Below are 14,324 nucleotides of genomic sequence, written 5' to 3'. Positions count from 1 at the left end.
GCATTTTTGTAAAAAAAACAGGTAAGAACCACTGTGAGGGTTAAGAGTTTTTACACAGAAAAAGGATAATATTTACTTTCTCATGTTATCCAAAAGCCAAACTCAAAAAATAAAATAAAAACGATAGTAACTATTTTCCGTAGATGGAGGGATGCAAAGGTATTTCGAGAGGTAGGATGAGCAATGGGTGGGTGGGCGTCGATTCGGTACCACCCGTTTTGAATCCATTAAAATGGTGGAAATTAAAAATGCACCTACGTCCATTCCGTTACCAACGGATAAAATCTCATGGATAAATGGATGAACTGCGTAGATGTGGATGGAATTATGGATTTCAAAATATAATTACAAAAAAGTAATATTAATACTTTGTATAATAAACACATACAAAAAATGATTAGTGATCATGTATACTGAGTCTATAATATCCTCACTTTGTCCCTCTCTCTCATTCTGATCCAATTATTTTTGTGGCTTTTAAATATAAGTACCTTGCTCAACTCTAGCTTATCCTTCATATTTAGGTATAACACAAAAACTTCTCACCGGATTGGATATCTAACTGAAAATGATATCACCCTTGTCCATCCCATGAAAACGACCAACTTCAAAAATCCACCACATCCAATCCCTCGAAAAACGGGTTGGGTGTTCACCCGCTAGAATGTGGATTGGTTTGGATAAAATGCGTGGATAGGGATGTTTTAGCTCACCCCAACTTTCTCTACCGGCTAGATGCGATGTTGCCGTTGGGAAGTTGGAGCATTGGGAACAACATACCTACAAAATATCGGGGCCCATATCAAGGCCCATATTCTAGTATCTCCTTAAATCTTGCCCACCCTCGGTCTTGATTTTCAGTTTTCGCATATCAACTTCTCAATCGAATGAACTCGGAGAAGACCGGTCCCGCCAGAAATCCTGTAAGTGCGATTCTAAAACCCTAATTTATATATTTTCCCCAATTCTTCATTTCCATAGCAATGTTTGGTTCTCTATGCAATACTTTGATTCGAAATAGGATCATCAATGGAGGAGATTCAAAACCTCTTTCTCTACAAAACCCTTGTTTTATTCTTCTACATCATATCAAGGTTAGATTTGTTTCTTCTTCTTCATTTGAAGCTTATTACATGATGAATTCTTTTGGGTTAACTGAAACACAAGCTATCTCTGCTTCTAAGAAACTTAATTTGAAACCTCATCGAATCCAGACACTGTTCTTACTTTATTTCAAGATTACGGGTTCACTAAACCCGACATCTCCAAAATCATTACCAAGGAGCCACTCATCCTTTCATTTGATGCTCATAAAACCCTCAAACGCAAACTTGATTACTTCAATTCTAAAGAGGCCTCTAGACTAAATCATCAAGTTCTTAACTACTAACCCAACAGTTCTAAAAACAAGTTTAGAAAACCATATCATTCCTTTTTTCGATTTCATCAAGAACATCGTTGGTACTGATAGATACACCTTCATTGTTTTCTGGCGAACGAGGTTTCCTCCTGTGGAGCCAATTGAGAAATTTATGCTCAACTTACAGGTTTTGAGAGATGAAGGTGTTCCTCAATCAAATATTGTCAAGTTTCTAATCAGTCACCCGAGATCACTAAGCACTGGTAAATTCAAAGACATTATACAAGAGGTTAAGGGTATGGGTTTCGATCCATACAAATATGCATTTACTAGTGCTATTCATGCATTGTCTGCGATGAGTAAATCGACATGGGAAACAAAGTTGAATGCTTTCAGGAAATGGGGTTGGTCAGAAGAACAAATTCAGAATGCCTTTGTATTACATCCTCAGTATATGAAGCATTCTGAGAAGAAGATATCGGCGAAAATGGATTACCTTGTAAATCAATTGGGTTTTAGTTCACTGCTTATTGCCAGATGCACGGTGATTTTGAATTATAGCTTGGAGAAGAGGATTATACCTAGGTGCTCTTTTTATCGAAATTTAGTCTCCAAGGGTCTCATTGAGAAGAATAAAATTAGGATATCTTCACTTTTATGCATAACTAAGAAGTCTTTCTTGGACAAGTATGTGATCAAGTATCAGCAAGAAGCTCCTGAACTCCTGAAGGTAAACCAAAGTTAACAATATACTATGTCTGAATCAAGATATGAACATGTTGGTGTTGAAATTACAGTTTACATTTGTCTTTCCTTCTCTGGGTCGATTTCACTTATTGGCCTGATTCTATTTTCTCCAATATGAAAATTGTCTATACCAGCCGTTTTGTTACTTATGTATTGATGGACAACAAAAGCATATATTTGTACGGGGTAGTTTTATGAATTGCACCAACTCTTAGTTTATCTGGAACTTGAGTATTGAATTTGAATGACTAAGTTTTAGCCGTAGATTAGATGGAACTGACATTTTAGGATAGGTATATCTGTGTTTTATTGTTTGGTTTCGTAAGTTCATCAACTTATCCAATTTTACTGTTTGACTAGTATCAAGCTCTCTTTGTATTTGTGGTTAGTAACATTCTCATATAGTTCACATGAATTTTGAGATTTTTTTTGGTTGTCGTAAATTTATAAGAACCTCTCTTAGGTTTCTGCTTAGAAAGGTGTGTGTTAATAACTTGGGAATTTCTTGTGGTTCTATTGTATGAAGTTGTGCAAAATGTAAGAAGTGTGATGTTACTTTCTTGTAATCCAAGGGGTGAAAATGGATTATTTTCTTTTGACCAAAGCAGTCAACTGTAGCCAGGAAACTCCATTCTTAACGATTTATAAAATTATATAAGCAAAGGAGAAAACTTACTCGAACTGCGTTCCATTCTCATTGACATGCATTCTTCACTAGAGCAATATCTTGGCAGACCCTATCACTCAGAGGGAGAATCCATGATGGAAACACTTGTGAAGGCGATGTTGGATTTGTTTAATCTGCCTATTCAAACTTGGTGGACCGTTGCTTGCCTCCACATCAGTAGTTCAGGTTTGTTTTTGTCCTCACAAGTTCATCACTTGATAGCATTTTAATATCAAGTTTCACTTACTAGATGCATGCACAGTTACACCCTGTTATTTTGCTTAGAGTATCAAGAAGACTTTACTAGCATCTGATTTTCCTAATCCGAGACAATTCCGTTCTATCGTACTTGTGAGATTAGATGAACTGTTTTCTTGTTACATTGTTAGACCCCACATATTCTAGAACTTAGTGTGGATGTATTAGTATGACTGGCGTGAATGTATTAGTATGACTCACGTAGATGTGGTGAAAGGAATCTCAGATGTTAGTCATCTATCCTTGAAATAACCGTATCACTAACACCTGTCAACCCATAGATGAACAAAAAAAAATCGTAACCGGAGGTAATGTTTTTTTAAAACGCCCAATTCACCACAAGAATTTTGAAACTTTTCATGCCCTTGTAAGATGAGATAATTATCCTCGGAGAATGGAAGGCCGATTTTTTATTAAAGTTTTGGGTTCATTAGCACGGTATAAAAAATATGTAGTTTGGCATGATAACTAGTAGATTGTTACCAGGAGGATCTATCTCAGAAGGAAACCCCCAAATGAAGCAGCATACTAGATAGTTCAACAGGTTCTAACACCCTCATTTGTAGACTCATTTATATGACCATGATGGTAATGAAGAAACTCTGTACCGCCATTTCAGCTCATGTTTAATCCATTTATTTGCATTTCTTGAATACTGTCCAGCTACCTATTTGGTAATTGATAATGAAGAAGCTTATTAAATAATGAATTACAGGGTTCTGTTGGCCTTGCAAAGGATAGGGTGGAGGAACTTCACTAAATTCTGAATAGCCATTTCAGATATATTCAAGTTGCTGATGTTGGACAGTATACAGATTCACCTGATGAGGTTGCTTAGCTACTGAGTTTCCTATGCCTCCGGTTTGTTCACTACTTGTTAGACCTGGTCGGCCTGCTGAGGAAGCACCTGGTATTGCTAAGCAACAATCTGATGTGATCTTAAGGTACATTGGAAGACTGTATTAGTGTTAACCAACATATTTAATGTTATGTTTGTTTGTGTGTGGAAAGAGTTTAAATATGTTAGGGAGGACACACGAGCGTGGATAGTGTGATGGTTGGCACGAGCAGACATTTTTGTGGAACTCGCTTCCATGGTTTCTACTGTTTCATCACAAATAAGTTTTATGATGCTAATGTGGATTAGTTAGTTTGTAGAGGAAATGTGGATGACACATGTAGACTTTGGGTGAGACAGAACAATCCTACCACTGAACCAATGTTGGACTGACGATTTGACTATTACTAGGGTGGGATCTGGGGGATGAAAAAATGGAATATGAAGAATCTGATGTGCAAGTTCTAACATGCACTGTTATGAGATGACCATACAAATTCGAAATGAATCAATAAACTGCTTAGCTTCTAGAATACCTGGTTTTTCATTGTTCGCGTAAGCTGTGTCACCTTCTTTTTTCTTTGAATAGCTTATCCTTACTTCTCAAGACAGTACACGAGCCAGTCAATAAGGAGGAAACCTACTCGGAGCTGCATTCCTTTCGCATTGACATGCAATGTTCAGAAGAAGTATATCTTGACAGACCCTAACTTAGAGGAGGGTATCCATCATGGGAACTCTTGTGACTGTGGTGTTGGATTCGTCTAATAGGTTCATCTCTCTGTTCAAACCTGGTGGACCATTTGTTGCTTCCACGTTAGTATTTCAGGTTTGTTTTTCTCTTTCTCCTTTCTAGTTCGTCTACTTGATGGCATTTAAATATTTAAGTTTCCTTCACCTAAAATATTTAAGTCTCCTTGCACAGTTGCACCCTACCTTTCATCATTTTTTCTTAGTACATTGTCAGACAGAACTTTTTCTAGATTTTAGCCTGCATGTATTTGTATGACTTACATAGATATGGTCTAGTGACTCTCCAATGTTAGTCATCCACCCTTGAAGATAACCATAATATCACTAACACCTGTTACCCTGGAGACTTTTTTCTTTTTCTTTTTTTGACAGCTGTGAAGCTTCTTGGAACACTTAATTCACGCAAGATTTAAGGTTTGGTTATGATAACTAGTAAAATTTTGGTTATGATAACTAGTAAATTTTCATTTGCACGGTATAGGAGAAGTGTAGCTTGGTTATGATAACTAGTAAAATTTTGGGCTAACTGATCCATCCCAAATGGATTGAAACAGCTACCGGATGGTTCAACAGGTTCTAACACTCCCATTAATCATCTTATTTGTATGATCATGACGCTGGTAACAGACCTCTGTTTGGCCATTCAGCTCATGTAGAATTTTATTTGCGTTTCTTGAATAGACTTCCCGGCTAGCTATTCGGTAAATTGATAATTTAGAAACTTATTGAACTGCAGGGTTGTTGACTTGTAGTGGACTTACAAAGGATCAGATGAAGGAACTTCACCAATACTGAACAGAGACATTTCAGATATGGAAGCTGATTAGGTTGATGAGTAGTCGAGACTCAAGATACAAATCCTCATGTTAAAAGCAGCTAGCAGATTTGGCTCCTAGCATTAAGCGAACTTCATTCTTGTATTTACATTGCTTCCTGAATAGTCAAGACTCAAGAGACAAGTCATGTTAAAACTTAAAAGCAGCCAACAGATTTGGCTCCTAACATTATGCGAAGTTGTTTCTTCTATTTTACATTTCTTCCTGTGGTGCAGTACTAATGATCTTCATTTTACTATGGTGTTCCATTATTTACCTGCTGTAATTTGGTCTGACATAATCCAGTAATCCACTGAGCCTAATTGATTCCACTCATGGTGCTTATGTTTTGTAAATGGTTATTAGTCCTGGCTCTATCATTCAATTGGTTACTCTGATGTTCTTACCCAACTATGCATACTTCAGTAGTAAGGGTAGATCTCATAGGATGTAAATGGAATGAATTCTTCCTTCTCATAAACTCCAAAATCTCAAAATCAAAGAGAGAATTGAAAAAAGAAAGAAAGAAAAAAAGAATTGAAATGAAGAAAATTGTTGAAGAAACCAAAGAGATTGAGACAAATAACCCCATTAAAGATATCACATCAATCAAATACTAGAAGAATAGCATTTGAGATTGGGAAGTTGATACAAGAAATTTGACAAAATAACTAACAATGATATTCTTAAAATGAAAAATTAACTCCTACATTTAGTAATGGCAGAACAACCACGATTATAAGGATTAGCCTGAGCACCAGGTTTACAATTATAATAAGAAGCTCCCTTCTGAGAACAGGGTACACTGTTTTTCTTTAACAATTCATAACTTATATACTTTGTTGTTTCTAATATTCTTCTATTAATCTCTGAATCCATTTCATCGTTTTCACAATCTCCTACTGTTGAACCTTCACATCTTGATAATCTTGATGATGACGATCTAGTAGTAGTTGTTGAAATCCAACCCATTTCATGATTACTATTGTTATCAGAGTAAGCCTCCATTAGTGATGTTGTTGTTGTAAGAATAATAAATATGGTGAAGAAGAAGAATACCAGCATTGTTGTTGAAACTGAATTTCTGTTCGCCATTGCTGAAATTCTTTGATTTCAGTTTGAGTTTTTTGTTCTTTTTTCTTTAAGATTTCCACACTCTCTCTCTCTATGTGTGTAGTGTGTTTGTTGTCTTCGTTCTGACAAAGAGGTATGGGAGCCTGCGAGGAACCGTTTGCGTGTTATAATAAGTGCTGGTGAGAATTAAATTGACATTTATTTCTAATGTCATTTATTACATTTTTGCCATTAGAGTAGACAGGTGTCGGAGAATTTCGTGAGGTGAAATTATTTTGAGGTACCAAGTATTTTTTGATTAAGAAGTAACTGCTGTTTGTGCAGGTCATGTATTAACAGACAGTACCAAGTATTAGGAAAACGGATACTTTCATTTTTAAAATTTGTCTTCCATTTAGGTTTTAGAAGGAAAAATAAATAATAAAAGTATCATTTTTCTTAAAACAAAACCAATATACCGTTTTTGTTGTCTATTTACTCAAACTAGACTCAACTTAAAATAAAGGTGTTACTGTCTGTTCATCCAGATAGAATACCACTCGTGAAGAATTTTAACCCGTAAACTTAGGCTTGTATTAACTCGTAACCCGCAAATTGATCACAAGCCAGCACCGACCCGCCCGTTTGCCAGCTCTAGAGGAAGTAGTATTATTTAGCAACCGAGGAGATCACTACCATAAAATGAACAAAAATTGTAATGTAGGCGAGGAGGAACAATTTTGAAATGGAGGATGACTAAGATCACCAAACAAAGAAGCAAATATTACAAACCCATTTATAAGACCAAAGATTATAGGAAAATAAAGAGAAAAGGAGAGGGAATAATATATACAGTATCATCAACTCTTGCATTTAGAAAGCTTGCTGCAACCACGATTGTATGAATTTGCAATTATAGTAAGAAGCACCTTTCTTAGAGCATGGCGTAGTATTTTTCTTTAGTGCCTCGTAGCTAACATACTTGGTTGTTGCTAAAATTCGCCTACTAATCTCGGAATCCATTTCAAGTACTCGATGTCGAAGTCGATTCCCACCCAAAACCCATTTCATGATCACCAGAATAAGCCTCTGTTATTGAAATTGAATGACCAACATAGATTGTAAAAACTATGATCAGGATGATGCAAGGAAGAGAATTTTTCGCCATTGCCAAATAACTCAAATTTCTTTCCTTTCAATTGAACTGTTATTTACAGTTCATTTACATGGGATGTCTGCTAGTTATAATAGTCTAAAGAACTTCCACTTGATTTTTGTTATTTCTCCTTTCTACCTAAATTAAACCTACTCCATTGAAAATGTCTGCTTCATAAATTTTTAATCTCACAGGAGACTTCATCCCATGCACATCCAGGTTTGAAGAAAAGAGATGTATCGATTTTTCATTTTAGCCTAAATAGTAATAGTATCTCTTTTCCTGGGACAAGAGTATACAGTATAGTACTACTAGCAAGTAGGAAACCAGACCTGGTCAAGTTGAGTCAAGATTGTTGGTGAGAAAAGATAAAGGTGTTTTGTTTTATCATCAACCAATTAATTAGAAACTGATCAAAACTTTAATTATACTTTAATCTAATTAAGAATTGGTCAAAATCGTCGGTTCCTCAAACATCAGCAGCAACAACAGCCAGTAGATCTAACTGCACAAATCTCAAGAATGATATCAATATCATCCCTTTTCTTTTTTCAAATTTCTTCTAGTATTTTGGCAACGTTCCCCAAAAACTTTTTAGTGATTAAGCTAAAGAATGAATTAAACCTACAACGACATTCTCTATAATACCCTAAACACTGCAATCTTAAAGTAATTTTCAGTAGTTGTCTCAATCTTTGACCCTATCAGATTTAATAAGGAGAGGTAGCTCCAAACTTTTTCTTTTAAAACAGGTAAATTTCGGGAGAGTTGGGTTCCATAATATCCTATTTTGGGAGAGTTCAAGGAGAATTTTCGTTTTCAAAATTAGAAAATGTACTGACGCGCCACATCGGAATACCGTTTTTCTATTTTACTTTACGGTCAGTAAGAAAGTGCAGAAGAACAATGTATTAGTTTATAGGGCCCTTTCAACACCTACCAAAATAGAAAAGAAATTGATAATCTTGTTGATGATTTCAAGGATCTTTACTGGCATGTAGGGCTAAAGTAGGACAATTTTTTAATGAACCAGTATCATGGTAGATCTAACTACAACTGTTACTTACTAGACTGGGATTTCAGACCAGTATATAGACAAGAATCAACTTTACTTTTAACAAGGAGCAACAATGGGTCCCTAATAAGAAATTAAAAATTTAAAGAAATCAGGCTCTGTAGGAAAAATCAGTTTAATTACGAGTAAACAACCAATATTCTTATTACATCCAGCATAAAACTGAACATATACCTGGAATTGAATTGTACTCAGTCAGGCTTGCTACAATTTCAAAGTGGTTGTTTAACATCTTCTACCTGGAATTCAGCAGGAGATAAAGTTTCTAAGATTCATAGGTTAAAACCATATGTAAGCAGATCTAGAGATGAATCTTAAAAAGTTACTCAAAATAAAAATTATTACAGTGGGTGCCAGTAATTTATGCATTTGATAGAAAGATCTAAAATGTGCCGCGAATCAAAACAGTTATTGTAACACATGGAAAGATGTCATTCTGATATAGCTATATCTGTTAGCAGATAACTAACAATTGGCCCAACAACAGACAGGTCCGTAATTTCAAATTGAAGAGTATTCAATGTGTGTACATTCAAATACAGTTGTCAAGAAACATGGCAATAGTGTTTGCTGGTCAGTGAAGCAAAGAGAACATAGAACTGCTCCGAAACTCGTAAAACAAGCTAAAAGCCTACAAGCCAATCTTTGCTAAAACAGAGGAATGAACATGTATAACTGAAGAGATTGCAACTGGACTGTATCGACAGGACTTGAGATTACCTACGTCTGTTGCTTTCCTTGCTAGTATGGAGGTGTTGATTGAACACACATGTCATTCTCATCTTCATCCTCATCCTCATCTGGACCTACCCAGTTACTAGGATGATGTTGGGACCATCCATGGCCATCCATTTCATCTCCCCCTGCAATAGATTGGTAAAGTTAGTTGCTGGTGTGCATCTTTACAGCGTAAACTTCCACTTAGTGAAGTATCAAACACATTTTAGCATACCTTGAGGTGCTTGCACGTTGGCTGTTTCGACTGGAAGATGGTTCCTGTATCTAGTCAAGAAAAAGTACTTATATTTCTTACAAGAGAAGTACAGCTGATATATTTTTGAGAACGATGTGAATTATATCTCCCATTCCATGGCTGCACCCAAATAGGGCTTACAAAACTTACTGCAGGAAAAATTTGATATCCTATATATGTGGAAGACACACTTGTAATGATTGTTACAGAGTTGTGAACTTAGGAGCTCATGCGGGTCTGAGGATATTTGGAATTCCGAATAAGGTACAGGTCATTTGTGATTATTCCTAAGATTGGGGTGTCTAGATCAGAAGATGGGATGATGTATCAAAGCGGAAGCATGCCAATTATTTGTAAAAGAAGAAACACGAAACTAGGAGTGCTGTACCAAGGGGACTTGAACCTGAACCTGAACCTGAAGTGACATGTGAATACTGTCTAGCCAATACTAATATTTTCAATAATAACTATAATGCATTGAAGTTTTGCAGCTCAATAGTCTGTTCCCATAGTTTTCATGGATTGTTAGCTTTATGTGATAAATGGCAGTAAAAGACATTGGAGCTGAACTATATGGCTTTCTCTTAGTCTTTCTCCCTACAAGACCTAATACTGCAGTATATTATTCGCGCATAAGAGAATAATCTATAATATGCTTTTCTAAAACAAATTTCAGGATACATATCATGGTCAGCAAGCATGCCTTCCCTTGCAGAAGCCCTGTTTGAAATACCCATTGCTGTAACCCTCTCCATTAAGCTTTCTCCATTAATATTTGGATTCGCTCTTGGTTCAACCTGTCTCTCTTCAACACCACTTCCACTTCTGGCAGCACTTCCTGTTTTTGTTCAAGATTAGTTAGTAGCACTTATGGTTTAACATATGTTCAGTGACTAGGGACAGATGGGTATGGCATAACAAATCAGTATTCTACACATCCAATAACAATTAACACAGTAGTTTTTCTTTTAACAAATAATACTCCTATGAAACTAAAAGAGAAAAACACAGAAATGAACGCTCTACCAGAAAGTTCTGACCAGATTCTGGTATGATCTGATGGTTGCTCAGAAACACAAGCTCTTGAACCCTCCTGCTGAGCTGCGGAACCTGTTCCCTGATCAGCTCGATCACATGTTTCAGGGTCTGCTGCTGGTGGACACTCTGGTGGATTTTGTGGATGAAGTTGAGATACAAGCATGGAAGCTAAAACCAGTGTCACGTCAAAGTCTGACGTTGACCCATCATCAAGACCAAATTTTGGTGCCATTAGAATAGGCCTGTTACCAAAGACCAAATTTAGAAGTAAAATTGTGTACTCCATGAAGCTTGCATACAATCTTAAAAGAAGGAAAATAATATGAATCCTTTAAAAGCCTTACTTTCAACAACAGAAACTTAATAACAATTTCTTCAGGATGTTACTCAGGTTTGAGTTTATGGATTTCAGAATTCGATCACACCCAATCTTCTAGCAAAGATGAACAGTATATTGAATACAAAATATATGACATCCAAGCACTGAAGTTTTGTACAAAATTTAACCATTAAATGCCGTCACTATTGTCATTTAACCAATTGACGACCTATTAACTTGAAGTTCTGACCAACTATACTAATTGGACAAGATACAGGCAAGTTCTTAATTGGTTTAGGAAAAAGATGATGAAAAGGAAGATAAGGTAAGTGAGTGTCTTACTCGCCTGCTTTCTCAAAAAATATGTGAATGTCAACTTCACATCCCTCGCAGAAGGTAAGAAATGCCTGCATTTATAGAAATAGGAGTTTGGCATTAAATACTTTACACATGTGAAGCTGAGAATATTCCAAAATTCACACTATGGCTGAAGAACAACCGCAGATAATGTCATAAGAGGCGTAAATGCATAATATGCTTATAAAATGGTAAGGTTTACCACCAGGTGTTGTCTTTGGCGTATATTACTTCCATGCTCATAAGATTAGCCGTTAAAGGAAAAACTAAAACAGTAACAGAAAGTAGAAAAAGATGACTATCATGCCTTTAGCTCCTTCACCGCAAAAGTCACATCCACAGGATCTCCAGTGTGTGTATACTGCAGAAATTCTTCAGAAGGGTCTATCCAGAGCTGAGTATGTAAAGCTGTATCACTATCATCTGCAATTTATATGCATCTATTAGATTCACCAACACCAAGTACACTTACAATGCTCCTTGAGATTTACATTCAACGTATAGGAATTATGTTTAAGAATATCATGGTCTTACCTTTGGTTGGATCGATATAACTTCTAAGCTCGACTGCTTTCCCTCCTATTTCACTTTCATCATCACAAGGTAAGGGAGTTGGTTCTGTGGCAATCACAGTGATCTCCTGAAGTGATGACTGGAAATTACCAAGCAATCTGTTCAAGTCACGAGGTCTCACTACAAAATTACTTGGGAACCTCGTCCTATCAAGAGTAAGATGTTGTATGTCAGGCTCAACATTACAAGTAATCCAATAGGATTTCTTCATACCTGCACATAGTTTTATTTAACTAAGAATTTTGATTTTTCTCAAAGATAATTTCAACTGAATTGTCTGACAGTTAACACCCTTAAATGGATAAGGCACAGACAGCATACTATTCATTTAGGAATGTGAAAGCATTTTATAGAGTGCATTCAAACCATTATCACACTACATGGCCAATTATCCAATATAACCGGTTGGTCCGTGACCATTAGACTTAAGAAAATTAAAAATACTTAAATATGGAGAAGTTAAAGCTATAACTTGTTAGACAAATCATTTCAGATCAACCATAATACACATATCTCATTCAATTTATATCTAAACCTAAACTAGGATCATCAATAAATGTTGGATTAAGATGTACTAAAGGCTATAGCTGTTACACAGTTTATTTTCGATGAAAAATGTACTCGGAAAGTTAACAACTAATGGCAAACAAAACACAGAGTGAGCATCATCATTTATGTAGTATTTCAGAACCCAATTAGAAAAAATGATTATGTATTCTGCAGGGTGACTATGTACTCCCCCACTGCAGAAGATGTAACTTCAACCCATAACCATGGTACAGGACAATGGTGGACAATCCCATGTACTATACCCAAATGTGTACACCATTCCAACTAAAATACACACCACAGAATACTTAACTTGAATTTCGAGTCCGACACTGCAATAAGCTAAATAGGGAATATATGAAGAAAATCGAAGAATACCATTGGTGCAATCTATAGTCCACTGCAATTTTGAAGCATCAGATTTCGGCAGTAGTACACAAAGGCGATCAATACTCGCAACTGGAGTTCTTAGAACTGCACAAACAGCCTAAAAAAACAGCTGGTCAGAAAATAAAATAAAATTACTCATACAGAAAATGATTTCAAGACCACAGAGTAAACCCCAACCGTGGATTACCTTCAAAAGCACACTGCACTGAACTTGAGGTTCAGAAATTGTATAAACATCGAAGAATTCAGGCTTCAATGTAATAGACTGGTACGCTGACCGGGATGTATTTAGTGTGTGAAATCCAAGCTACAAACAAAAAATTGAAAGAAAAAAAAAAACAATTAGACCAAATTTCGAAAACCCTAACTATCAATTGGAAAATTGAAAACCCCTAAATTACCTGTGATGGAGAAGCTTGAATGGAGAGTTCATTACCAACACGAGCAAGGCAAGTAATTGAACGGGAGAAGGTTTTTAGACTGTTCCCTGACAGACTAAGCTCCATTTCCCTTTTCTCTGCTTCGATTCAGTTTCAGAGCCCTCCTTTCTCTAACCCTTTCTGGCGGGAATCGACGACATTTACAATGGGTTAGAGATCCCACTTATACCAGACCAAGGCAAAGGGGCAAGATCCCTACTCGCCCCATGGCCCCCGTGCTAATCGGGCCTGGAGGGTGGGATAGGTCCTATCCCATACACATACACTTGTAGGGCGCTGGGTTCAGGATTTTCAAACCCAGGTATTCAATTCTGAGTTAATCTTTTTGTTCGGAATTGAGTTCGGTTATATTGTTCCGTCGATGCAATATAATCGACCAGTTTTGGATTCCCACGAAATTTAAATCTATTCGGTTCAAGGGAATTGGATATATTCTTTCGGATTCCAGATTCTGAGCTCCCGAAATCCTGAACCGGACGCGTTGTTTGGTTATGTTTGATACAAGTAAATTTTAAGGAATTAATCATCTTTTAATGGAAATAATGTATTTTATGTGTGTCGATTATAAATTTATTTCAAGAAATTGTGCGTTTATTCATATTAACAAAGTGTGGTATAAAGTATGTGTTTAACTTAATCCCATAGAATTTTATGAATACCGATTACATGAAATACACTTTTTATGAAATTGTTTCTTTTCTATGCTATCAAACACATCTTTAGAATTACTAAAATTGCAAATATTGGCTATCGAATTATATTGTTGAAACAAAATATACAATCATCTCATAGAGCACAGGCCCGGAGTTCTTACCGACTTTGAGTTGATTTGAGGGACTGTATTCAATGTCAAACTCATAAATACTTAGCTTTCTTGGGGAAGGGAGGATTGTTTCAGCCATTTGCGAGGAAGCTTTTTATTCGACTCCAAGTTCAATAGGAGGAACATTTTGTCTCAATATT

General features: G+C 36.2%; 3 protein-coding genes and 1 long non-coding RNA gene across 12 annotated transcripts; 1 reads left to right on the top strand and 3 right to left on the bottom strand.

Annotated features, from left to right (window-relative positions):
* Window positions 1-878: 878 nt before the first annotated feature.
* On the top strand, window positions 879-5,694 carry LOC113345059. Of its 6 annotated transcripts, none has more exons than XR_003357985.1 (4): window positions 879-2,090; window positions 2,842-2,960; window positions 3,748-4,699; window positions 5,360-5,694. XR_003357985.1 is itself a non-coding variant. In XM_026588921.1 (3 exons), the coding sequence occupies exons 1-2, from the start codon at window positions 1,533-1,535 to the stop codon at window positions 3,790-3,792; spliced, it is 603 nt and encodes a 200-aa protein (XP_026444706.1). In that variant the 5' UTR covers window positions 879-1,532; the 3' UTR covers window positions 3,793-4,699; window positions 5,360-5,694. The 6 variants fall into 6 exon arrangements, 1 of the variants encoding a protein (XP_026444706.1); XR_003357984.1 differs by having other exon boundaries at window positions 2,826-2,960; XR_003357987.1 differs by having other exon boundaries at window positions 879-2,960; window positions 3,748-3,976; window positions 4,483-4,699.
* A 443-nt stretch (window positions 5,695-6,137) lies between these two features.
* Window positions 6,138-6,533, bottom strand: LOC113344998 (rapid alkalinization factor-like). Its single transcript, XM_026588861.1, has one exon. It carries the CDS (start codon window positions 6,531-6,533, stop codon window positions 6,138-6,140), a length of 396 nt encoding a protein of 131 aa, XP_026444646.1.
* A 64-nt stretch (window positions 6,534-6,597) lies between these two features.
* LOC113344842 lies at window positions 6,598-7,743 on the bottom strand. The gene is made up of 3 exons (XR_003357925.1): window positions 7,345-7,743; window positions 7,049-7,183; window positions 6,598-6,655 (listed from the first exon to the last, which is right to left on the bottom strand). It is a non-coding gene; the product is annotated as an uncharacterized LOC113344842 (long non-coding RNA).
* Window positions 7,744-8,654: 911 nt separating this feature from the next.
* Window positions 8,655-13,486, bottom strand: LOC113344948 (cell cycle checkpoint control protein RAD9A-like). 4 transcript variants are annotated; one of them, XR_003357952.1, is made up of 12 exons: window positions 13,323-13,486; window positions 13,109-13,228; window positions 12,910-13,018; window positions 11,944-12,195; window positions 11,717-11,832; window positions 11,395-11,459; window positions 10,722-10,975; window positions 10,377-10,533; window positions 9,675-9,718; window positions 9,443-9,585; window positions 8,897-8,961; window positions 8,765-8,785 (listed from the first exon to the last, which is right to left on the bottom strand). XR_003357952.1 is itself a non-coding variant. In XM_026588817.1 (11 exons), exons 1-10 carry the CDS (start codon window positions 13,425-13,427, stop codon window positions 9,464-9,466), a joined length of 1,344 nt encoding a protein of 447 aa, XP_026444602.1. In that variant the 5' UTR covers window positions 13,428-13,486; the 3' UTR covers window positions 8,655-8,961; window positions 9,443-9,463. The 4 variants fall into 4 exon arrangements, 2 of the variants coding, with proteins under 2 accessions (XP_026444602.1, XP_026444603.1); XR_003357953.1 differs by having other exon boundaries at window positions 8,767-8,785; window positions 9,447-9,585; XM_026588817.1 differs by having other exon boundaries at window positions 8,655-8,961.
* Window positions 13,487-14,324: the final 838 nt, after the last annotated feature.

The sequence above is a fragment of the Papaver somniferum genome, unplaced genomic scaffold, assembly GCF_003573695.1.
Source record: "Papaver somniferum cultivar HN1 unplaced genomic scaffold, ASM357369v1 unplaced-scaffold_80, whole genome shotgun sequence".
Taxonomy (NCBI): domain Eukaryota; kingdom Viridiplantae; phylum Streptophyta; class Magnoliopsida; order Ranunculales; family Papaveraceae; genus Papaver; species Papaver somniferum.
Note: the sequence above shows the minus strand (reverse complement) of the source record. Positions and strands in the feature narration are given on the sequence as shown.